This window comes from Anopheles arabiensis, chromosome 2 (assembly GCF_016920715.1).
Source record: "Anopheles arabiensis isolate DONGOLA chromosome 2, AaraD3, whole genome shotgun sequence".
Classification (NCBI taxonomy): domain Eukaryota; kingdom Metazoa; phylum Arthropoda; class Insecta; order Diptera; family Culicidae; genus Anopheles; species Anopheles arabiensis.
This window is the reverse complement of record NC_053517.1, coordinates 32,454,489-32,481,461: the sequence shown is the minus strand read 5'-3', so window position 1 is coordinate 32,481,461 and position 26,973 is coordinate 32,454,489. Positions and strand designations below refer to the sequence as shown.

At 44.2% G+C, this 26,973-nt stretch overlaps 1 protein-coding gene and 1 long non-coding RNA gene across 3 annotated transcripts in view; one reads left to right on the top strand and one right to left on the bottom strand.

The window, feature by feature from the left end:
- LOC120896844 overlaps window positions 1-26,973 on the top strand; it is a 134,158-nt gene that overhangs the window by 51,862 nt on the left and 55,323 nt on the right. Inside the window, exons 3-4 of one of the 2 annotated variants that reach the window (XM_040301328.1) lie at window positions 8,402-8,557; window positions 21,051-21,389. In XM_040301328.1, coding sequence (XP_040157262.1) covers window positions 21,124-21,389 — 266 coding nt within the window. In that variant the 5' untranslated portion in view covers window positions 8,402-8,557; window positions 21,051-21,123. The remainder of the gene's footprint in view (window positions 1-8,401; window positions 8,558-21,050; window positions 21,390-26,973) is intronic. The other variant, XM_040301329.1, reaches the window with a different exon arrangement.
- LOC120896858 lies at window positions 26,000-26,750 on the bottom strand. The gene is made up of 2 exons (XR_005738469.1): window positions 26,631-26,750; window positions 26,000-26,539 (listed from the first exon to the last, which is right to left on the bottom strand). It is a non-coding gene; the product is annotated as an uncharacterized LOC120896858 (long non-coding RNA).

Genomic DNA, 26,973 nt, shown 5'->3' with positions numbered 1-26,973 from the left:
AGATCTCCCAAACAGGCTGCAATCTGCAGGAATGATTTTCCTGCAGTGGTGAGAGGAAAACGGGCTTTTATCGTATCGTTTGCATTGCCATTGGAGATAGGAGATGCAATGTAATGATATGTGAACGTATGTGAAATTATGCTGCTTGCATGCGCATCAGTTAAGCTTTAATTAATCCGTACTTTATTAAGTTAAGTGCTCAATGTAATATTGCTGATTGATAATTCTGTTTTCGGCGTCCCTCACAATTCAAAGCTTTAAAGTATACCACCAGCTTTGTGAGAAACTTTAATCGAAACATTGTCCACCTGGTTTCAAAGGCTAGCCACGAATCTATTAAAACGAATCTTTTAAGGTCACCTTCATTTACTTAGCAACCGCGAATACCTTCGCTACACAGCCAGCCACAGTGTTCTAATTTTTTTGTTGAGAATTATTTTCCACCTCGTGCTGGAACCGCAAATTCCACCTGAGTGGAATTGCAAGAGAAAAAGGGAAAATAAACCAAAAAGTACTTCCTGCCCCACCGTGCCAAGGGCTGGCGGAAAATGGAAAAATTGTACAGCACTTTTGGCCTATTTTATGTTTTTCCCTTTTATTTGACTCTGCTGCCCTTTACGTACTTGGGATTTTCCCTTTTGACATTCATGAAGTATACCGGAAACTGGCTCTTTCATCATCGCTCGCCGCTGTGTGTGTGTGTGTGTGGGCTTGGGACGCGATGTTCCGGTGGCACTGTTTTTTTTGTCTGCATGTCATCGCAAGTAAACGCTATTATGGTTTTGCACTCTTCCGATTGTGGCTGTTTGTGGCTAGTGATGAATATGCAGTTCTTAAAAATCATTTCATTGCAACAGTACGAAACCTTCCATTAGATGTTACGGAAAAAGACTTAAAGCATGAAGTATCGCTTTGAAGAATGATGGTAGAACCCTTTAACCGGAGTAGGTAGTATTAGAGTTCTGCTTGAAATAACAAAACAAACAATAAAGAAGCAGCACTCCCAGTGACTGAGATAACTTCACTAACCAACAGACTTGGCCAAGAAAAGCATGTGCCTCAATCTCTCGAAACATACATTTGTCTGTGATTTTTGCAAATCATTTCCACGGGTTTTTTTTCTTCTTCATTTCAATTCCCAGCAAAAAGAACTTTATACATCTCTGTCTGTCTGTGCTATTGTCGGCGCTCAACGTCTGCACGGCACGGGTTCGGGTTCCTGTAACTGCTTGCTTTGAAGTATGGCTGCCCTGTACGTGTGTGTTTTGTGGCACTAGTTTTAAACATTGTTGCAGTGGGCGAGCTATGTTATTGCGAACTTTACCCAGCGTACATCCGTGCCATTGGGTTAGCACTTAGTCGCTTCCCTGCAAAATCCTATGTTGTGCGTTAGCAAATGCTCTGCCTGTGGTTAGACACACCCCGATCATGTTCTAATGTAGGCGTTTAGCGAGGTTTCTATGCTAGCCCATTCTTCGGGCCCGTGTTCTTTGATCTTTCCCGTCGAGTATGTGGTCGGTGATCCTTTTCTGTGGCTGGAAAGTTTTCCGGCAAAGCACCTTTGCCAAATTTGCCAGAGTGTTTGAGGATTTTCCGTTTTAAGCATATGAAGGCATAGCAGCAACAGTAGCACAACATCTAATGAAAAACAAGCGCTCCAGATGTTTATAATAGTATCTGAAAATGGCGAATCTTTCATATTGAAGCGGTATGTGTAGCGTTTCGATTGTTTTATTGTTCGAACACTTCACACTATTTGAATAATACTGAATGAATGTCCATATATGATACTGCTGCTGATGATTTTGTTCAAGGACGCTTCACGAGACTAACATGACCGTGTTAGTCGATAGCTGAAGCTATTTGTCGTTCTTCAATAACTTAAGTACGGCATACAAACCTTAAAGTTATTAGCATAAAATTGTCTGCTATCATGTACACATATAAAGTGCAGTGCATATATACAACACAAGAACATTAATTTATTATTCAGCAAAGAACTCCCCGAGGTAGAATTGATTTTCTTTGAACGCCTCTGCTGAGATTGATGTACAAAGAGGAGAGTATGAGGGCCAACGGTATCACTCCCAATGGGCTCACAGTGCATTTTCAATATTTTACTTCCCACAGGAGTTTGTCTTATGATGTTTGTGCCGGTCGGTGGCCGGATGAATGATTAAAATGGAAAGCTAAATGGAATAGTATCATTGTTGTGCACCTCGTTTGCACTATTTGCATACCAAAAGTGTTTGTGAATATTTGAATTATTTTTATAATGGTAAAAATTCATGTACCGGTAACACATTCCAACCAAATTTAATGAACAGCATTTTCAATAAAATGTAAAGATATCATACAGAACGCTACGAAGATGTTCAAACACAATTCCTTGATAGCCGCGAGTGTATGTACGACGTTCGGTGTACCAAAAATGGACCGTTAAAAGTAATGCTATGTTTGGTTACACTTACTCCGATGGGATTTTTTATTGCCACGTGTCATCATTCTGTCCGTCGGGGATGCAATATTCTTAACGATGTGTATGTAAAAACGGCCCCTCCCGCTCCCCTTTCGACGTTGTGTTTTGAGATCCGTTTTGTGTGGACTTGGGCCCCGGAGAGTCCAATGCTCCGAGCCCTTAAACAGAGGAAAAGCAACTGCAATTGATGCGGAAAATCTCTTCGGCAGCCCATTCTTCCGCTGCGCTGCCGTTGTGGTACCCACTGAGCAGCTGTGCTTGATTGGATGCTCGGTGAATGTACGCATCTTCACACAGGCACAATGCCCGTCTACGAGCGAGCATAGGTTCGACTGCATGATTCCAAATGCACGAACACAGTACTGTGTTCGGGTGAGCATCAATGCATGTTGCCGGGTGTCCGGGAAATCCATCGGAAAGATGCCGATGCAGCGATGATCGTGTACAAAATTGGTAACATTCCCGTACCCGTCGATGGCCCGTACCGTTCGGTGGAGGATGAACCGGATGGGCATGTTTTGTCATGCTTTTTTTTCGCTTTCTCTCCCCCAGCCCGCGTTCACTTAGCCTCTATCATCGAATGCGCCCGATAAGACCGCTGCTATTTGCAGCAACTTTGGCGTCCACTTCATCGACCTCCGGGATCGATACCGGGAGGCCAAACTGAACAATGGAGTACGTGGGGGGGGAGGGGGGGCTGCCTGCGGTTTGCTGCCCGAGGAGGGGAGGGGCCCTCTTCTTTGGCGAAGTGCAAACACGGGAAAGCGTTCGATGGAAAATGTAAGCTATACAAACGATGGCGAGCCAAACGGGCCGACGGGAATGGGCGGATAAGCTATATTTGGCCGCCCTGCCTGTTTGGTAGGCAGGGTAGAGACGCTCCGAAATCCGAATGCAGCTCCACTCCGACCGGTTGACGACGAAGCGCGTACGATGACGTTGCAGCGAGCTGCATGATAGTTTGATTTTTTGTGCCATTCCGTTGCATCTTGCGGTACCTTGCCTTGGCTAAGGATGAAGTGAGAAAGATGGATTGCACGCGGATGGGAAGGAATGTCCGGGGGGGATCTACGAGTTGTGCTGGATGAACGAAACAGCCATTACAGCGTTACAAACGACGGTGAAGTGAATTATGGGGCTGCACAGCATCGTGCGGCGGTCCACTTTCTTCGCAGACTATCCGGTTGCAGTTTGTGTGTGTGTGTGTGAGGAAATGAAAGGAAGATGACAAAAGACGAACGCTGATGGCACTGCACCAAACAAATGCACACACCGTTCGATAGTGCTGTGAAGAGATAGGAAGAAAGAAGGGAAAATAATCGATAACCTCTTGAATGGCGAACAAAGCCGTTTGATGAACCGTGTAACGGTTACAAAAAGGTCATAATTTGAGAGCTTAGGAAATGATGAGAAGTGTGATACAGCTATCGGATGGACATGCAAAACCGCTATTCAAAATATCCCTTTATGTCTTGTTTGAAGTGTGTACGGACTAAACAAATATTTCGCTAAACTTTGTTACGTATTGCCGAACAGTTGCATCAAGCGTATTCGTTTCAAGCATTGCAATAATGCATTCTTGATGCAATCACTTTACGTGTGTTTATGGTGAAGAAGTCTAACAATCCACCCGGAACAATGAATGAATGGTGCTGCTCGTTAGAGGAAATGCATCTGTGTTGGTAGGACCTACCACCAACCCTTTTTACAATCGATTCTTTCGCTCTTCCAAACCGAGTGACAAAGCTTTTAAAAATGAAATACCCGTCTTTCTTAGCACACTTTCTCGTGGAACAAAAGTGCTGTCCTCTGGGATTTCCTACCCAGAAATTCCAACCCAGCTCACCATCGCCATGTTGATCAGCGCCTCCATTGGGAAAAGATGATTCCATCGCCCGATTGTTAGATAAAAATGTTCGTGACTTTGCATTTGACTTTTCGCCAGGAACAATAACACGAATTCATCGCTCAAATTTCAGCCTCCGCCCGAAAAGCAAGCAAAACTCTTTCGCTAACAATCGCCTGAAAGCCTGGAAATACTTTGGAATTGAGATTTGTACTGCGAATTGCAAAATCGAGCTTAAGAGACAGCTCGCACACAATTCGATCGGGCTAGAGCGGGTTTGCGCTTTGGGGCGATTTCGTTTGTTTACCTGCAGAATTCAGACGGCAGCCAGGAACTCTTGTACTGTATTATGCAAATGTTTTCCCAAACGTGCAAATACTCCAACACTCGGATGCGGCCGTTTTGTTGTACGACAGTCTGGCACCAAGGAAGGGAGAAGCATATAGAAAGATAACTATGCTTCTGTTCTTGGGGTTGTGCTGTGCAGCGAAGCGCTACATCCGACGCTGCATATTTGTAGGGCTGCAGATGAATTGTTCTTTTGTGGTGCAGCATGGTGGATAGATTTGAGCTGGGTCTGGGATAATAGATGGCAGACGAATGCATTTTTATCATCTCAAATAAATTGCTTGCACAGTTGCAAGTGTCTGCAAGCTTTACGACTTCAAAGCTGTGAGGTTTCTGATGAATGATGAACCTGATGAAGGATGTAACATGGTTTGGGTGTAATGTGATAGCTAGAAATACATCATGCTTTCTGTTGAATTTGGATATCGCCATATGAAATATATGGTTGATGAATGCTAGCATTCTCTTTGAAATAATAATACAGGATTAAAAAAAGAAAAAGAACAGCGGAACTCCAATAACTGAATTGTGTTTCATGAATTGTATCAGTTGGCAGACATTTTCATTAAACACCAGGCGGGTTCAATCGCACTTAAGAGAGCCCAGAGAGTCAGATGATGTCGATGGTAATGCAAGCAATAAAAGTTTATTTCTTTCTGCAGCTTCCCCATCATTGGACGAAGAAAAGTTGTGAAATTCGATATCGCTTCGAATGCGCGAGTGTTACTTTTAGCCAGCCAATTCTCGTTATTCTTTGCTTATCGGTGCTCCCCTCATTCTGGAAACACCATGTGCTTTCCTTCTTCTTAAAACCATACTCCGACCGATCGGACACACTGCAACGAAACAGAAACGGCGGGATGCTTCTGTTTTCACCCACTTAGCAAACCGGTGGCATCGGTCCCGACCGATCATTCCAATGCGTGACGGATGTGTGTTTGCCTGCTGAGTTTGAAGTTTGATGAACGACAAACCGGCGCATTAATTTCCACCCCAGGCCAACGACTGAAGGAAAAAAAAACAAACAATACAGGCAAACCGCTTGCACACACGCACGTTTAACCGCTAGTGTGTCGCCTGCCTTGCCGCTGCCACCCTTAAGAAAAACTGCCGTTTTCCGGCAAGACGTGACTTACCCGAAGGGTACTCGGGCTGACGACTTCCGCGGCGCAGCGATGATTAATCGCCCACCGAACGCTGACTTGGACGTTGGTAAACGAGCCTCGACAGCCGAGCCGTTCGCAGATCCTTCCGTTTGCTGCAATTTCGGCTTGCTGATTGTTCGACGGAGAGGAAGACAGAAAGCGAGAGAGTCGGAAAGGAGGAGCGTTTGCTGTTTGCCCCTGGGCTACGGAAGCACATGAAAAGGGTCGATGACGACGATGGAGTGATTGTGAAAGCGAAAAACCGAAACCCGCCCCCTCCCCCTCGGCCCCACCGGGAAACTCGGCTTGACGCGCGTTGACGTGATCGATGAGCATTCTTTGGCAGCAACGATTTCCGATTCCTTTCCGTGGGAGAATGAATGGGATCGGCTCAAAAACATACGGCGCGCGTGTGTGTGCGCGTGCATTTGGGTGGACAAAGTGGGTGTCGAGCCGGTCGATGAACTGGCCCGCATTTCGCGGCCAATTGTATTTGAGACCGAGAGCGAGAGAGATGTGTCCGTTTTGTTAACTATTTTGTTCCGATCGATGCTATCGGTCGCGCTTTGTGTTTGCTTTGGTCTCGTTTCGGGAGCATTTTTATTTACGTCCGATTTCCCGCGGGTGCGCTTGGGATTTGTTCGGGCGGAAAGATTTATGTTCGAATTTGCTTACCTTTTGCCCAACGGATCCACCCGGCACCAAACATGGGTGCTTGATAAATGGTGCTCTGTCTGCGTGAGGCGAGATGTGGTGGTGTGGCGGTAAAGGTGCAATTCGAAATGATTAATCAACTGTGTGGCTCGTGTGGCACGAATTAAAGTATGGCTGCAGACGCTCCCTAAGCTCCCTAATGTTGGCAACGGTTTGGATCAACAAAAATCGTTTGCTTTTCACTTCATTGCTCGCTTCCGACGAGCGCCAACATTAAGCGAAACCCCGCTGTGTTTCAATTCAATTGCCTGTCACACGCTTGCTCCGAATTTCAATCAATATATATTTTTAATCGAACCCCACTATCGTCGAGTCGAAAACGAGTATGAATAAAACATTTCGTCCTTCACCACCGCAACCATGGCATTCGCCATCATCGTCACGTCTGCCCGTCGTGTGTGTGTGTGTGTGTGTGGTTTTCACGATAAAACGCAATGTTTATGGTAAACGATTCCCTGCGCCCTGCGCGATATGTTGGTGTTCGAAATCGATAAGCGATTAACACATCGTCACCCACGCGTCTAGACGTAGAAATAGTTTAAAACATCATTTCCCACTCCCGCCATTCCCAAAAGTCGAACGGCTGTCGGCGATCGTTATGTGGAGCGCGTGGTACCGATTGATATCCGTAGATTTGGTCGCCCGTTCGTCAACATTGCACCGAACGGAGAGTGCAACATACTACGTGCGGATTTCATAACTTGTGCACATTTGCAAAAAACTGACCAAACCTCAAACTTCTCGTGTGATGGAGGGGGCCCAGTCGTCACTTCCGGACATGTTTATTTGTTTTCGGACGCGTTGGGATTGACGCTGACAGACGAGGGCACCGATTTAACCGGAACAAGCCTAGCAAGTTCAACGTCAAATGTGCGAAATCCAGCCGGGGCAATCGGAGGGTTATCACGTTGCTCGGACGTACGATTGAAGTGAAAGAACGCGGTTCCGTGTTCCATTCCCGAGAATGCCAGGTCCTTATCGACCGTATCGATGGGTGTGTTTGGAAATAGCTCATAGAGCAGACAAGAGTTTTGGCCCAATCAAATGCTGATCGGATACAACGCATCCGCGGGAAACAGGCTCGCTAGCAATGCTGGCTAGGGATAGAGAGCAGGTGGAAAGCAAAAGACACACTAGAACACGTTTTGATACGAGGTTTCTATTTCAGGTTCGCTGGTGGAATGGGCCCTGCCGCTCGAAGACCGCCACGACCGTGTGTGTGTGTGTCTCAGTGTGTTTCGAGAGTGTTTACATTTGTTCCAGTTAATATCGGAGCGAAAGATCATTCACTCCGCCGTGTCGCTGCCTTAACAAGGTGCTGCAGCAGGCCGGGCCCGATATGTCGTCGCAGTTGTCGTCTTTGTTGCGATGGCCATCTCCGGGCATCAACTTTTACCGTTTGTTGCGGTGCGTTACCGCTCGAACGAAATGCTGAACCATTTTGCTTGGCATTGGATCCGGCGGAGGGGTACACATGTCCACCCCGTTCGTTCGTTCGTTTCGTTGTTTTATATTCTAGCCCCGCTGTTGGACAAATTGGTCGGTATCGTGTCGCAGGAAAGCGAGTGGAGGGGAGGGATGGGCGGGGTTGACACGAAAAATGGGTGAACTATCGTTGCCGTTTGTTAGGCGGGCGAGCATCTTCCGTGTGCTGTCAGTATCCAGCGTGATCCAGTGCCTTCGCTTGACCCTGTTGTGTAAAGGCACTGCCGCCCTGACCGGGACGGGATGAAAAATAGCGTCTGTGTTTGGAAATGCGTTATGATTTATGCTTTTGTTTTGGGGGTGCGTTTGGGTTGTTCGGAAAGTTCAGATTCTAATGCGTTATTTGCTTTGTTTTTTTCTTCTTCTGTTTCCCTCACTCCATAGTTCCAGGTACGCGCGACAACTACGTCAGCTGCTGCGCATCAATAACGACTGGCTTCCTCCCCGTTGCGATGTAGTCATCTCTTTGGGAGTTTTCGGGTGCAACGGTTCAACTAGTGTCTCTTTCCGGCTGTGGTCTTCTTCTGCTTTCTGCGTGTGGTAAGATTTCAACTTCCATCCAGTGGCTGTGAGATGAAAAAGCTGTGTGTTTGTCAATTTATGGACTCGCCTTTAAGGCAAAAACCACGACAGAAAGGTGATTTAGTGGGTAACCTCGGTCGGAAACCGTTTGATTGTGTAAACATGTCTCGGCGTGAAATGTGGATTATTTAAAATTCATCTAAACGATGCGTCTCACTTTTTCGCCCCCAGCGAGCAGCGTTTTGAGTTTTTTTAAAGCATTCGATCTTGGACCTGTGCTGCACCGATGGTTTAGGTATCAGCAACAGAAAATGCTTAAACAGCTTACCTGTCGTGTGGTAAAATCTCTATTCTGTCAAGTAGTAAAAAAAGTTGAAGTAGCGGAAAACCCAGACATAATTGTGATGTTTCAAAGTATGTGAAATAGTTATGCTGAATTGATGATACGGCTGCATTGGATTTATATTGTAGGATAACTTATAGCATGTAATGACTTGTTTATTGTACTAGGCTTTTCATTTTTGAGAAAATTATACTGACACTGTTTTTATTTATTGATTTAACGATAAACTGAATCAATCCAAGGCATGTTTTAATGGTGAACTCGGTCGAGGATGAATGTAAAAGAAACAAAAGTAATGAATAATCGAATGCTTGGAAATGTTTGTTTAAGTATAATTTAAACAAAATCATATTATACTCGAACTTCTTGTTTCCAAATTGAGTTTGTTCACTAAATATTTCGCACATTTAAATATGAGTAGAGTGTAAGACTTTGGACATAGTATTATTGCTACAAAACTAAACTATGACCCCAAATGTAATACATTAATCTATGTAAATACAAAATTTCCAACAATTGTTTGACTTCAAATCTAACTTTTTCTAAATCTAACGTCAAATCTTAGTATTTGTTCTTGAAAGGGAAAATTAGTGTAGCATTCACGACCTATCTAACCTATCCAATAAAAAAATACATTGATTCGGCGGTGTATTGCTGCCTTCCCCTTCGCTACGTTTACCTTTCAAGCGTTCCTCTGTCACCTAAAGTATGATTAACGCTTTAACCGATTGAAACGCACTATTAAGCCAACGAACAGTTGTCGAGCCTTTCTCCCAGCGTTCGCGAGCGAGCCGAACACACAACGCCCGCTCATAAATTGCGTCCAAAGTGGAGTGTCAATCAGTCGAGCGAAAAACTAACAAATTTAATGGATAATTATTCTCTTGACGTGCGACAATCCAGCCATCCCGGTGGAACGTAACAGTGTCCGAGTCCATGAGCATGATTGACACGCACACGTTGCCGCATGACTGCCTGCCCCTTCCGCCCGCCAATTGTCGTCGGGTCCGGCTCAACGGGTTGTCAGTTTCGAGCAAACGAGCAAACGAAGGATAAAGATATGGAGTGGGGAAGAATCACTGCTACAGTGGGCAGCAGGAAAAACGACATAACTTCACACGTTTGGATCATTCACAACATATTTGTGGTTCACCCGTGCCTAACTTTCTTCCCCCTCCCTCTGTGGACACTTTCGTTTTGAAATCAGTTAGCGAGGCGTCTGCTGTGCTGCTACTGCTGCTGTGCTGTCCCTCATTCGGTTCTCTCAGTCCATTCCCGATTTGACATTTATTGTTGTTTTTATTATTTCACGACCGTTTGCCAACCTCTGCGTCCCTCCGACATGTGAGTTGGAGATGGAATCGGAATGACCATTATAAAGAGGTTGGATGTACGAGGGCAGTGCTGAAACGGGAAGTTGTGTCTCGCGCTTTCTGTACGTTGTATGTAGGAGTTAGTATGAGTATCACCCGGTTTGTGATACAATGTGTGATATATTCGTTGTACGTTCAAGTTCATATCGTTTCATTTTTTTGCAATCTTTGGAATTGCGTTACTCTTCAAGATACAGATGTTGGAGTGCAAAAAAAAAATGCACAACTAAACCGCATCTTACACGATTGTGGTGTAGTTAGCGGAAAGTAGGGTCGGAAGCGAAACGATTCGATGTGAACCACCGAGTACACGCCTCTGGCTGATTGGAATGTCGGACGTAGTTCCCTGGACTGCGGGCAAACGCAAGGGACGCCGCAATGATACGCCAAAGCCAAGGTTGGGCTAAATGTGGAACATGGCACTGGTGAAATGAAAACCGGGAATCAGATCCGACAGCGGTCTCTCCCCCATCTTCCCATTCACAATCATGTAATGGAAACCGGTTCCGGGCGGGTTCCCGGTGTGGCAGCAGCAGCGTCCTACTTCCTGTGACGAGTGTGCCACCGATCGAGTGTGTTACATAAATGGCCACTTCAGGCCAAACCAGTCGGAGAAGGAAACGACGACAGCATCTCGGATGTCGCCCCCCGAACGCTGTGTTTGACACACTTTTCACACACTCTGCTCCGCGCACCGTTCTGTGGCGATGTTCTGTGGCCCGCTTACACCAAGAACGTGCGTTAGCTCCGTTGGTTGGTTGGCAAGAGCAGGCGCAACCACACGGGCATAGCCAGTTGTGTGCCCAGTGGGGACCGGTTTCGGAGAGTACTTTTTTGTACGGCTTGAGCGAAGAGATGTGGATGATATCGATAAAGCGGGGAAAAACTGAGAAAGAGAGAGTGAGAAAAAAAATTACATACCAGAAGAAGCGGCAGCTGCTTGATTGGTGTGGTTTGCCCGATGCTTAAACCACCCTAACGCATGCAGCAGGGACGTGACGGCATCGGTTATTGGCAGTGTTAGACGTATCGTGTGAGGTACTTAAATATCGTTATGACACTCAGATCGATATATTTTTTTTTATTGCTGGTCTGATTTGCTGAGCTGATGCTCAGACAGTGGCGAGATGGTGTGAGAGCGTTCGAGTGCACCACATTAGAGACACTTCTTATCGGTCTTGTTTTCTCTTCGCTGTTCCATAATGCACGAGCGGTTCAAATCGTCCCCCGGGGTTGTTGGTGGGTTGGTGCATCGAGACACTCTCAAGAGGGTGATACAATTAGGAGCAAATCAAGCATCTTTCCAGCTTGTCTGTTGGAGAGGCTGCTTGGTTGATGGTAAGCATTTTGAAAATTCGATGGGTCGCCAGTGCGAGTGAAACATAATTGGCAATTAATATGCATCGTTTAGCAGCAATTAGTTCGTTTGGATTATCGGTTTATCGGTGTAGACTATTGATCAACGCAGTTTGGCTTTTATTTGATTATTTTAGAGTCTTTATTGCCTTTTTAATATCGTTTAGAGGACGTTGAGCTTGAAAAAATGCAAACGAAAAGTGCATTGATGCAAACTGAAGTGGACTTGTTTTGTCATTCGTTGGTCAATGTTTCAACAAGGAAAAAATATAAAATTTGCGGAAAAATTTCAAAACGTCATTCATTATACAGGCCCCATAAGCACACCGTGACAGAGACAGATTCCGGAACCGTACCCGCCCGTGTTCCGGCTATATCCTGTGTGAGTGGTGGATAAATTAGAGCAGATATGGCTCGCAGCGAGATGATGAGACGGGTACGGTGGTGACCCTTTGCGGACGCATGCCAGTATGGTAAGGAGAGCAGTGGTTTCGGGGTTTTCTCACTCGTCATGAAGTTTGCTGCTAAATATAGCCCTTTCGGGGAGGGGTATGCAGTGAGTGCGACGTGTCCCACTTGACGACAGATGCGAAGGAAATACCGGGCCAGAGCAGAGTTCCCCTAACGGGGAAACCCTCTGATGGATCAGACAGCCGGTGGTGGGGATGTCGTTTTCCACAGAATTGGAAACTGGGAAAACGTTGGTTTTCCCTTTTCAAGCGACCCATGGCATAGTTTTCATTTGGTTCGAATATTGTGCGCGTGTGTGTGTGTGTTTGTGTGTATACACCTATGGCTAGAGGCAATCGTTACATTTTGTTGCATAACGGCAATCTTTTTAAACGCAATAATAGGTCAGCATGGTTAGAGTGGGATGCAGGGAGTTTGATATTTAAGAAAAACTAGCACACACAATCTTGGCCGGGCGACACAGTGTAGAAAAAAGGAACAATATCTGCTAAAATACATGTGTATTAAAACTTTGTATTTAGTTGTATCGACTGTGTTTTACTGTTTTCAGTGGGTTGCCTTTTTAATGAAAGACAGACGAGCATGCAAAAGAATTGTATTTCTAGACGTGTACATCGTTCTAGTTTGCACATTCTTATTAGTTTTTTCTTGTAACATTTACTCCAAGCATTTATTATGTTAAAACAATACTGGATTTCCCGCAAATTGAATGGAAGAACTATTTGAATGTAAATGAATAAGAAAACAGCAAACACATTGCACTGCTCCCTGTTTTGTTTGCTTTTAAATAATTCTATTTTCTATAAAAAACGTTTACTTCAACATTTTTGTACGGTGTTCCTTCACTACGGGACAGGGCCGGTTCATTACCGGTAATGGTGAGACCACTCGTCGCAATTTCATTGAAATCATATGGAGATACTAATGAGCAAGATGAAAGCTCCGTCCCGGCTGTCGTTGCATCTTCGCACGATTTGCTTTGATGCTGTAACTTTGTGCGTTACAGCACATAAGCATTGCCAGCTTTTGCCATGTAGTCGTTAGGTGTGTGTTGTTGTAGATCGTTTCGTTCTGTCGTTTTCATTTTGTCGAAACTTTTAAGTGGGACGTACAACTCCTAGTAAGTCTGGTTATAGCATGTTCCTGAGAAGTAGATTATCCGCTGACATTTCGCTTGGTGCACAGAAGCTTCTAGTTACTTAGAAAAACAAATCTCTCCGATTGCTAATGATTTCCTTATACCGAATGATATATGTCATTGGGAGTGACTTAGTGATTTGTGTAATTTTTGACTCGTAACAATTTATTAAAACTTTTTTTTTATCGACGCTTGAAGATACTACTTACTTTTGAAATACTTTTCTTATTTGTTGATAAAATAGTATAGTAATGTAAAAATATAAAGTCTATAAATTCAAATTGGACAACTAATCGAACAATACACTAGTCCTTACTTTGGTTGTAATCTTGTTGCCTCGAATCTGTTGAGATTGTCCAAATACCGCTTTCGATCGCTTTATCACTAAATAATTAATGTTTCGTTGTCATTCTGAAACGTCACAAGGACCTCTCTAGCTCGCTCAGGACGATAGCTAAGCGTAATAAATGTGCCGGCTTCCAACACAACTTCGGTACAATTTGTACTAACGGCCGAAAAACGAAGCACCGGAATGGTGGAATGTTGATGAAGTGGGAGGTGATTTTTCTCCTTTCGCATGGTTAGCTAAGCAATCGGATGCGGCGAATCTGGTGCGGCGATGTAAATCATTTCAGCGGAGAGCAAGAAGATTGTGTTAGATATTGGGAGGTGAAAAGCCGTAACGAAGTGGTTATTGTAAATTGCCGAAGGCAAACGACCAGCGGAGCGTGTCAGTGTCAAAGAGTTTTCAAAGAAGCAAACTTTCCTTTCGCTGCGTAACTGCGTGACGACCTGTAACGGAGTTCAAGTTTTGATTTAGTCGCAATTAGATGTTTAAAATTACTTTTGCGAATGTTTCGAAGTAAGGTAACTTGGTTGTAGTGCTACGGTGTACAGAACCTGCGTACTCAAATTTGACGTAACATTGAAATTGCACGTGAATGGTGTTTTAGTATGTCTGATTTAGATTATATTTAACATATATCATGTAATATTTTATTTTTGGAATAAAATATCGTTTGAAGTATTTTCAACTTCATCCGAAACCCTAAAACCGAACAGTGCCGGAACATATTGTGCTTGCATGGGGACGCGCACATACCTTACGAAACGGCTTTACCACATTCATTATTAAAAAATAAAAATTCTTTTATGTTCTCAATCTCCTCCCGCCAAACCTACGGCGCACGGCTCGATTACGGCCGTGTCAGCAGCAGTCGTCTACCATAAACAATCCCACAAAATACTGTTGTGGAAGAATCCGATTCGGTTCACATTCGATACTTCCGTACATCCGGAACCGGCGATGCGGGGAGCGAAATGACGAAAGGTAACGAAAAGAAAAAAGGTTCACCCCAAATGACGCCTGCAGTGAACTACATTGCGCCGCAGCAGCAGCAGCAGCACCATGGTCTTGTTAACGTGTATGCCTTCCGCTGAATGGGGACGGAAGTATGCGCGATGCTCGATGGGAGAACTTTTTCCAACTGCCCCGCCGTGCTCCAATCGGACAGGATTTGACATTTGCCATCCGGAAGAATGCTGGGAGGAATATGGCGTGCCGGATGGGAGAGAATTCAGAAAGCTCACCGTTCAAATGGCACGGCGATGGGATCAGAAGATTACGACGGTGGGATTAGCTGGCGTGTAGCGCACCGAATACTGTGCCGGCATATCAGGTCGACTCTTTCGACGGCTTAGCACCAGTTTCGTAAGCGTATGGTTGTTGACATTTGATCCGACAGGCAGTTTTGCTCCGGTCTTATTGTGCCCTCTGTCCCATGTGTATCTCACTTACTCTCTAATGCTGTGTGGAATTCTGAAACGCCAATCAGCCAATGGTTTGGTAAACTGGCTGTGGCCTTACTTAGGAATGTAGGATCCATGGCCGATCGTTGGGAGGAAAATGTTTCGCTAAACTGTTTTTTGGAAATTTAAAACGAAATTTATACTCGCTATCGCATACGCGATTCTAATGTTACAATCTTTTATTGTTACATAGCATCAAGTGTGGTATTTTTCAAGGAAGAGCAAACGTACCTTGAGTCATACATGCTCAGCTTCATGGTGTCTTGTACTATTTCTGCCGAAATCATGCGTCTTATTAGGACTACTGTAAAAGCCTTACAATACGTTACTTTTAATTTACTCCATGATAACATCCTGCTGCTACATTAGCCTATATCTTCTTGTAGTGCTATTTTCTTTTCGCTGTGTCAAGTTACACGTACAATCATAATTCATGTAAATGCTATAAATACCCGAAATGAAACAGGATCCACCACAACCTCCACAAAACATGCTTGTCATGAAGCTTTGCTTTTATGCTATAGATCTTCATTGTACTGTAGCGCACGGTTGGGGAACATATTGCTCGGCCAATTCTTAAGATCGAAATGCCAAACATTGCGAACTCGCAAAAGAGCACATAAATTCCTATCCAATGAACTTTGCACTTATATTCAACAAAGGTTCAAATACGGTCCTACACTCTCTCTGTCTGTCTTTGTCCTTCTCTTTCTCTCTCTCTCTCTCTCTCTCTTTTCTCTCTCTCTCTCTCTCTCTTTTCTCTCTCTCTCTCTCTCTCTCTCTCTCTCTTATACGCACACACACACACATATGCACCACCCACGGAAAGCGAATGTTTTCGACAGGGAAAATGTAGAATGTTCGCTGTTTCGTGATAGAGTTGTCCGCGAAGGCGCGGGCCTAGAAAGGACTTTCAACGACTTTCGCTCGTGCTGCCGGACACGTACGGCTTCCACCGCACATCTGCGCGTCACAGTCTCGTCACACATCTACGAACTTTAAATTCTTAGCTAAACGAACGAAACTTTGTACATTCCTCGTTCGTCGTACCGGTGGTTTGTTCGCGATGGTGAATTAATATCCTTACGCAAAGTTTTCGTTTGGCTCCGTTTTGCGACAGCACGCGGCGGCGGTTGGTTGGTAAACCATTCCCCCCCCCCCCCCCTTCCCCCTTCCACACGGTGCTGGAGCCCCTTTTGATGGATCGGAAAATTCGAACATGACACGTTTGAATGTGCCACCCTGCGGGAAAGACAGGACTTTGCAGCGCGTCACGAAGATGATGTGCGGCTTTGGAGGCATCTTCATCGGAGTCGAGCGCAGCTAAAGCTCACTGTCGAATTCATCCTTATGGTCGCCGTCGTCTTCAGGCTGCCGTGTGGAATTTCTGTAAAAGTTTTCGGCATGGCACCTACGGCAGCTTCGAGCGTATCTCCATCGCCACCGACGGGCGTAAGTTCGGCCGAACAATGTCATGTCGGAAGGAAATCGGAGGAAAAGCTTTTCCCACTGTTGGAGGACCGGTGGCACCACACTACCCAGAGCCGGGAAGCGTTTATTAATAGGATCGCACATCCAGCGTGACTTATATCTGCCGGGCGGGCTGGAAAAGTTTTTGGAGCTATAACAAAGTACCCAACAAAAAAAAAACAACGACAACCAACTACAAGAAACTCCGTAAAACACCTGGCCTGCCTTGCCCCCTGGGGGGGCTAGGAGATGCTTTAATTGAATGTCATCGCGTCGTCGCGATGGGAGCCTTTCGTGCGACAAAATGTTAAGTGATACAGGTTGTTAGGAGGGAAACTTTTGCAGCTCCTTGGTGAGCAATATTTAGCCCCTAGATAGGCAATCTTTTTTGTACTTTTTCGTCTAGAAAACACTCGACGCTGTCAATTTTGGCTAAGGTCAATACGGGAGGCTCGATTTATGTATTTGAAAAATTTTAGCTATTTATTCCCAAACTTTGGTTTCGGTTCTTGTTTTATACACGTTATTCAGTCAATAAGTCCTAAATTTAACATTTAGTAGCTATCAGGCCGGTCTCATGGTACTCGTACGACTTGATAACATGCCCGTCATGAGTTCAAACCCTAAATATACCGTGCCGCCATACGCAGGAATGACTATCATGCTATGAGGGGTAATTCAATAGTCATTGCAAGCCAACCCCACAAGTGGTACAAGCAGGACTTGACCGACAACGGTTGTTGAGCCAAAAGAAGAAGCTATCGGGTTAAGGATTGATCAATGTTTACCGGATATGACCAATTTAGCTTCCAAAATGCAAGATCTTAACATCAACATATTAGAATTCTTCAAATTTTTTAATCCTATTAAACACTCATATCAATATTATGTTGGTAAGAATATCTAGAATACAAAAAAGTGTCATAATAATACGAAGTATTCATTCATCGGAATTAATGAATGAAGTAATGAAAGAAATTCAATTAATTCCCCAAACGACGGCTCACACATCAAATTATGCCAGTAAAGTTGATAGCGGTTGATTGAATATTCATGTGTTCGGAGGGTTGCAATTGCTTATGCACATCACAATCATGAGATGGTACCGTTTGCGAACGTCGTTACGAAAATAACTCGCCGATGATGCTGAAACTTATGCTCATTTCATGCGTTCAAAGAGAGCGCCTACTATCGCACTGCTTCCCAAAATGTTCCGAAAAATCTTCGCTACATGTCATCGGACCAGAGAGATGTAAGTAATTGCCGGATTCGAGGAAAACTCACGGAATGAATTTTCCCAATAGCTTAACGAGGAATGATGCGTGTAGCCATTAAATTTTTCACACGTTCCACAACACTGGAACCGCTACCCAAGCATTGTTTTGATGGGTGCAATGCAGTTTTACTTTTTGAGATTGGATATTGCCGGAAAAAAAATCATCGGTAAATTTTCTTTTTCTTATCTTACGTTTACACATTCGGTCCTGTTAAGTTTGCGTTTGATTTTGTTTATTTGTTCTTTTTTTTTGTTCAAGAGGAACGGTCCATAAAGGCCGTATTGCTATTTATTTGTACTTAATTTTGCTTAATAACTTAAAAAAGTCTTACATAGTCTTAATTATCATACAAGTTTCAACTCGGTTTCAGAATGCTGTTGAATTATCTAGCCTTTTTTATACCGGCATCCTTTAGTCTGCTCGTGTACAAAATTGCATATTATGCTTTCCATACTAAACATGTCCTCGTATTTGACTTCTGACCAATGGCTGGACCGGAAATTGCAATCCCATCGGTGCTGTGCGGTGACTCTCTGTACACTACAATTCGGTGGAATGTCGTTGTTAAATGGACGTAAGAAAATGTACTTGGCGAATCTCGATTTCGACAAGCTGCAAATAACCGCAGTTATTGGATGCCGTGCTTTCGGTCATTGATTTTATGATTCTGGACGTCAAGGTTGCAAGCAAATTCTAGGCCATGAATTTAAAAACCGCATTGCAATTTCAACCAACAAAGCGATGTTTATTTTCATGTACAATGTGCTCTTTCATGAAGAAAATCAGGACTTTCGCTCCGGCTGCTTGCTAACAAACATGTTGAAACTGTTGTTCACATTTCTAGCCGCATTTCTTTACTGAGTACTATCATCAACATTAGCGTCATTATCAGCGTAATCATCATCGCAATCATTTCGCTCATTTGAATGGATAAACAAAAGCGTGATTGTTGTAGTGTGATGTGGCAACCAGACGAAACGACAAGCCATGGGAATGAAGGGTCAATCGAAGAAAGAAAAATATTCTTTTATTCTAAATAATCCCTTGCCGGATCTACGCGAATGTGACGCACCGGACCGCACCGCAATCATACACCAAGTTAAACCGACTTGAAAACAAAGTACAGTAACGATTGTTCATTCTGTTGAAAACCCCCCGCATATTGGATGAATATTGTTTTCCATAAATGATGTTGCACACTTTTGAATTGTAGTACCATTTTCTGAACAATAGGTATTGATAACAACAATTTCAACGTCTACCACACCATATTGCATATTAACCACTTGGCGTAATAAATAAAAGCTCTGTGAAAACCCACGCAATTCCTACAAAATGCATTTTCTCGTCTGACTGGTTTGCGGTTTGCCATGAAGTGGCCAACCCTTGTGCGAATGTGGATTGAGAATGCAGCAATATGGGCAAGAAGCTCGCCAAATAGTCGGAAACAATCTCTCATCTTCGCATCACTCGAGCCTTTCTTTAAAAAGCATTAAACAGGAAAGTTGCGCCCGGCAGGAGGTTGAAACTCATCCATCACCATCGCACGGACGAGATGTGCTGGTTGCTGGTTGCGTTGCAGGGCGTGAGTGTGACTGACAGCGGCTGTGAAGCGCAGCTGTTGCACAAAACTCAATTGCTTCGCCCGTTTCCAAGCTAAAAGGCTTCAGTTGTGGGGGGGGGGCGTATCCTTTCCCTCTTCTGCACCCGATAACCCACAGAGGCGTGGGAGAAAACAGTTTGTGCTATGTAGCCGAAGACACTGCCATTAAAGGCAAGAAAAACGTCCTATGCGAGTGGATGGAAGATGCCGGAAAAGCGTTCGTTGTCCGGCTGGTATGCGCTAGAATTCAATTATGAAGACAGACATCCAGTAGATCCTGCTGGCAAGCACGCTCTGCTTCGTGCTAGTGTGTGTTTTTTTTCTACAGTTTTCTGAAGACTCAACATTCCAGTATTTATGTCTTCGTCATCAACGCTCAACCATAATTTATTTGTGCAATGCACGTCGCAGGGTTTAACCCTGCTGCTGTGGGCTGCTGGAAGTGTTGTTTAACACACTTGCAGCATTAGTTTTACACTATTTATTGTAGTATTATGTGATAAACTTTAATCTCTATACAGTCATACTCAACTCAGAAGTTTCTGCTGAGAACTAAATGTTTTGTTACAAAAGAAAATAAATCTTATTCTAATCACTCATCACCGAAGGGTTAATGAAAAACGATATGGATAGTTGAAGTGTTCTTTTGCTTTAACACTCTACCCACCGCATGGTTTGCCATTATTTTCGCCTTCTATGTGATGCTGCTGTCAAAGAGCTATAGTACACGAGAAGCATAACCAAAAAAAAAAAAAAAAAAAAAACAATGGGATAATTCTCAAGCTCAAAGCTTTTCTTTGCTTTTGAAATAGCAGTTTCTGTCGCATTTGTTTTAGCAAGAGCAAAGACGGTCGAAGGTTTCATCAAGCGCGCGGCACTATGAAGACATTGCAATTATGATTGTCATAAACAGTTCTCTCACTTGGGCCGCTTGTGATGCGGCTGCATTCAATGCGCACGGTTCAATGGCACACACAAGACAGACGGTGAATGAAAAAGAGATCTACGTTTGAAGGGAAAAGCCCACCCAAACGTCGGCCATGAATGCCACATTCAATTTTCATACCAGGTCGTTGTCTGCTTAACGATTTGTGACAGGACGTGTGGCTGGCAACTGGGCTGATTGTGTTTGAAAGATTAGGTACAGCTCGGTTGCTATTCAGACTCTGGTGGTGAGTGGTGCGCTCACTAGTCTCGCATCGTTTGGCGAACCTTTCTTGTGACATGGTGTGTTCCACGCGGTGAGCTGATAAGCGCTCGCTAGAACAATACACACGTACTCCGTATGGCAGTATTATGCCACAGATTGGAATGTGTTTAATGATACATATGTTTGTGATTTAATTTGATCGATTTTCTTCGACTCGTGTTGGAATTTGAGTGAAACCATCTAGTAATCTGAACCAAAGTGAAGACTTTCTGACACTGTCACTCCTGTGTGTAATTTGTCAGGAACTATGCTTTACTTAACATGAAATAGAGACAAACACTCTTCTGGATTAAATCAGCTAAATTGAGTTTTTACGGCTTTTCTCTTCTGCAATCTGTTTATTAGCCTTTAATTGGTCTGATCATTATCTATTAATTGTACCGCTCAGCCCATTTCACGTTCTAACTTTCTTTTACCTTCTTGTTCCCCTTATCTCTTCCCCGTGTTGCCTGCAACAACAGATAGTCCTTTGGTTTCTGCTTTCGCTCCGATAACGACGTCGAACGTCGTTGCCGGGACGTCGACCGCAGCAGAATGCTCCTGCAACCCGGGCCAACGCTTAGCACCGAACATCAGCAGCAGTCGCAGCAGCAGCAGCAGCACCAGCAGCCGCACCAATTTCAGCAACATGCACCGAACCTACTTTCGGCCCAGCAACCCTCGTCACTGACCTCCTCCTCCAGTGCCTCGTCGACACCGCCGATCCAGGACGTGAGCCGCTATCTGGAGACGCTTCAGGAGCAGCTGAAGGAAGGCTGGACGGCCCACACGGCCAAGGATGGCCGTCTCTACTACTGCAAGTAAGTACTGGAGCGAAACACAAACGGCAAGATCTGTCCCCGGCGATAGTAATGTCCCTTGGTCGGCTCGGGTGGGTCGGACTGTCGGACCCAATTTAATAGAGCTATCCATGTTTATCGGATACATTTGTCAGCCCGTTGCTGTCCCGTTCGAGGGTTATGTGAAAAGGGAACATTAATACTTATATCTAACGCACCAAATTGGACGGCAGTGGATCATATCGTAAATCTTCTCAGCTCTTTACCAGTCCCAATTGGTTGTATTTTTTGTTGAAAATTAAATGTTTTATTTAATTAATTTTGTCAACCAGACTGTGCGTTTCTTTGGAAAAATATAGAAACCGTTTTTCATTCATTACTCGTGCGAAGAAACGCTTTCCTGGAAGGAACGTTTTTAATGAAATGAAATGCAAAAATAAAGCGACAGTAAAAAAAAAAGATAACAAACGTTGATTGTCCCATCGCGCGGGCACGCGATGTTACGTTCTCCACGCTTAAGCGCATTTCCTGCACAAATAGAAATTTCATTCCCATTCACTTCACCCAACCGTAAGAGCTTCAGTCATCTTTTGCGCAAGTACACCCTATCGTACCGAGCAAAAACTTCGCACAGAGTGAGCTCGTTCATTCCGATCGGCTGGCTGACTGCTGGTGCACGGAGGGAACTAACCAACCGCTCAACCGGCAGCCAAGGGACTGTGGCGTCTCCATCGCTGCTCGGTTCGCGAAGTCGAGAATGTAATACTTGCATGCAGCGAACCTGACAACAAAACTCAATTTATAAAACTCTTTCAATTTAATTTTCCTTCCGCACACAAAACTACGCACTCCGGCGACTCTGGCAGTAGACACTGGAGCAGAGGGATGGCAGTAGGGAAAGCTCCTTCCCGTTCGTAACGCGTTTCGTGGTGCGAGGGGTTTGATATTTTGCATATGAGGGTGGAAAAAAAATCTCATCTTGTGCAGCATTCCTGGAAATGTGTCTTCGGATACTGTTTTTATGACGACCGCCAAAGTAAAAAATAATACAAAAAACGTACACAACTTCACATCCTGGAATGTAGATGTTCAACATGATTGTAGCACGTGTGTTGTTAGGGGGCAATTGTTAAAAATAGTTGCTTGTATAAGCAGCAATGTTTTCTTTCTTATTTTTTTTTAAATCGTGAATATGAAGCAATATGTAAAAGGACTCATATTTAGACTTCGAGTTTTGGGGTTTTGATGAACTTGCGTGTAACGAGGACCTTAAATTTACTATTTATTTACCTAAAATTATATTTAATTTAATTTACTTCAAATTACTTTACTATTTACTTTCAATTATACATCTTTGTAATGTCATACGAAAAACAATGAAGTGCTTTTTCATTTTTAAAGTTATTTGAATCTTATCCATTGAACCAGCTTTATAAAGACTACAAAAACCAGTCCCTCGCTATCATACACACGCTGCTTCATCCTCGTGCCATCATTGATTTCTTATTCCAATGCTCAGCACTGTGAAATTGAAACAATCCATCAATATATTCATTAAACGCAGTAATGGCGAAACTTACGGTAAAGTGGCAACAGAGGCAATGACAACGGCTCGACTCCTACATTCCGGGACGGATCATGAATGTGTATCGTCGTTTTTTTTTTTGGCCCACTCAAAAGCAATAACATCTTCCGCGGAAAAGATCTCCCGGCGGGAGGCTTCGTGCGTACGCTTGACAATCAATTTTCCGTTGCGCTAATAGCACAAATATGACGAGCAATTTTCTGCTCAAGTAGCTAGGATAATACGAACGGCACGTGAAGAATGCCGGTCCTTCCCACGGAGGCTCCCCAGAGAGCTTCTGGGGCTTGGATTTCGCTTCACCCTGGCCATCTTTTGGTACCATCTCAGCCGTTGTAGAGAGATAGAGAAAGGCAGCATGTTCCTTCGAGTAACGTCCTTTTCTGAAGTCGTCAATCTTAAAATGTGCAATAATCGATCCGGTTACACGGGTTCAACATGCTACATCTTGATGTTGTCGCTGACACTTTGCCACTGTCACTCTAAGAGATCACGTACCGTTTATAATTGATTCTTTGTTCTAGAAAATATATTCGGCTTTTGTGTCACAAAACCAAAACAATAGACTGGACAAAGGCTGGCGGTATCGTTAAATAAAGGATGTGCTATTGTACTACCTTCTATGAAAACTATAACCTCTATCCAACTTCTACCCGGTACGAATGTGAATTTCTCGGTTTGGCTTACGCTGAGCGGTGATGTGTTTGTGGCTCATTTTGTTCCACTGTACGATGCTAGCGTTTCCCATCGAGCGTCAAGTACCACTCCGTTGAATTGGTTCCGGTCCATCATTGTCCTACTTAGAGATAAGTGTAATCATGCTCTGTCTGTCTGTCTCTTGATGGAGAAGAACACAATCAAACATTGATCTGCTCCAGCCCATCAATTGCTCGCAAATAGTTAATTAAACCATCTTGCCCGGTTCTGTGACAACGGTCACCAATTGATTCTTCACTTTGGTGGCTCATGAAAGACTCAATTATTGGTGGGAGGTCTACACTTGGTAATGGCACCAAGATAATATAAAAAAGTAATAAATTCAAAAGAAATCCAAAAAGCAGAAAACATTTAAGTAGATACAGAAATGTTTTGTAGAAATAGGTATCAGGTTGAATTTGAACCTTACCGCCGGGAATGCAATATAGAACAGTCTACAACGCCGGTAAAAATATCTTGTTTCATTCAGAATGAATCTGTTTCCCTTAGGTAATTTTTAAAGGTAATACTTCAGGAAATTTTTGGTAACTAAGGATGAAAGGTTTGGAGACACATCCACCGGGCTGCTGCAAAACGCTTCACCCATTCGTGCATAACGCTTCAGTTACATTCCATAGCATCACAGCAGAAAGCAACACTCGCCTCTAACTAAGCACAATGTTACAAACCTTCAGGGATTGATTGGTCTCGCCCTGCATACTATTCGCCATGTTTGTTTGGCACTTGAGAAAGTGAGGAACGTTGTATGAACCAGCAAAAGGAAACGGGGAAACGCAAGGATTGGGATATCTGTTTGCTCGTCAAAACAATGCCATCTGGTGTGTTTGATGGCTGTGCCCGTGCCGTAGAATAGTAGAGCTGCATTGACTTTAGCGGCTCCTGTTTTCCGTTCACTTTACACGTTGAAAGGAAACACGTAAATTAGCTCCAATCCAATCGACAGTGGTTTGGACGGTTGCTGACGTGCGACGTGACATGTGTTTACCCGGCTCAGTGTTAATAGTGACACGCACACTGTTTCAGTGTGAGATGAGCAATTGTTTTACTAATCTAGCTGTCTGGAGATCAAACTTTCCTTTATGTGTAATATACAATTCCACAGCGCATTCTATAACAAGGGGGGGCTGGCAATCAGGAAATAGATGCTAAATATTTGTTTGCCACAAAGTTAATTGAAGCATTTTTGGATGAGCAAACATCAAAAATCTGCTTCTCGACGGATCAGGAGTATAATTTCTGCCAGATTGAAACGATGGACCGGTCTGGGTGTATCGTACCGTGTGTAAAGGTTTCTGTTCCAAGGAGTAGAGGCATCGGTTTGTATAATTTCATTTACCAACCCACGGACCCATGTCATCCCACTTCCAGCACACGTGAATCGAAACTGGCTTCTGCATAAACGCATGGCATTCAATCCACAACTTCACCCAACAGTGCTTGTTTCATGTGGGCCAAGTCCCCACCAGAGATCCCTGCGTTCTCGTCGCTTGGTGTCGTTTTCATTCTGTTCGTCTTGTTATCCGCCGTGCTAGGTTTTTGTGCGCACGAGCCGTGCTGGGGAAGCGTTCCTTCAGGGACAGGTAATTCAATTGGCACTAATCGTTCACCAAGGACCAAACAACCTGCCAACCGGTCATTTACTGGTAAGTAAGTTCCGCCCAGATAAATCCCGTACAACCCGTACCCGACCGGTACTAATCCGGTCTGGATAGGTGGTACCGTCTTGCCCAGCGCGCTTCCCAAACGGCTTCATCCTGTAGCGGTGGCTGTGGAGCAACGAAGAGAAATGAAATTGGGAACTCCCAACCGTTTTGTTCCGGTTGTTTTTCTTTTCTTCCTCTGTCCGACCATTTCTTCGTCCACCAGAAAGGGCAGAGCGTATATAGTTTTACGATAATGACTGGATTTTACGAGTGTCCTCATCATTGAAGCTGAAACCATACCCAAATCCAAGGACTTTCTTCCGGTGTTCGGTTTGGTTCAATGTTGCCCTAGATGCTGTTGCAAATGGGAGGATTGCTACTGCTAAATTTCCGGTGTGTCCTTGCAAAGGGCTGGTTTGCCACACTTTTGACCACCCTCCGCCAGCGCCCCATTCAAGCGGTACGATACAATTCATGATATGCAGAGCAGCATGGATGGACGTTCGGGATATCGGGACCATTAACACTCTCGTTTTGGGATGGATTACAGCCGGCGTTTTTCATTTGCTTCACATGATCTGCGCAATCGAAGGGAACATGCATGTGGAAAAATCAACCATGGAAATTGGGCACACATACGGAACGTACGCACAGACACAGATGGAAAAGGGGCTCACACTGATGCAGGAAACACTTCAACAAGCCGTTTAACAGGATAGTAACCGTAACGGATTGCCAGGAACTTTCCTGTTAATCGATTTATTGTACGCTCTCGTCAGTTTTACGCTTGCCCTGCTGCTGAGTGGACTGCTTTTCGTCTAATTGAAGCAATTTCTGGGTATGTGCGAATGCATATAAAACGCCCTTCATTCGGTAACGGTAACAATTCTAATTGGATCATGTCATCGATGCAGTGATTTGGAATGCTTCACCAGGAGGATTTGTGAGAGTGGCGGCAATAGGAATGGTAAAAGTCAGCCAGGAGACCGATAATAAGATTTGTTTGCTCCATCGGTGTACCGAAGTGTGAGAAGTTCAATGGGCCCTGTAGCTTCCCATCCGCATTACCACCATCCACCACGGGAGGCGAATTTTCTCACCACAATCGGTCGATGGACGATGACGGGGGCGGGTTTCACGAATATTGGCTGTTTGACAATCACTTTCTTTAGCAGCAGAGGTCCCGGGACGGCCAGTGTGGATGCAATTAAACCGCACAGGATTAGAAACTGTAACAGATGAAGCACGCAGAGAAAAGGGATTTAAGTTTTGGTGGTCATTTTCAAACACCGAAGCAAATTTAAGGAGCAAGCCACTCACCACTTGGAAGAGCTTAATTTTTAAATGAATTTTACAGAAGTTGTGGTTGTACGATACGACAATTTGGTTTGAGCACGCTTTCGATGCTTCAGTGTCGTACACTGTGACTGAGGAGAACTAAGATGTACATCGTATTTATAGCTGACAAACTACGTTCCGTTTCTTTGCTTTTCCATCAAGTGCAACGCGGCGGTTGGTAAGGCAAGAACTATGTCAATGCAAAAACTTTACCCAGAAAGAACCGAGCAAAGACGGGCGGGGAAAGATGATACCATGGTTCATGGTTGCTGATGTTGATCAGTTACAACGAGCAGTAGCTTACAGAGCCCCGCTTTGCCTCTGC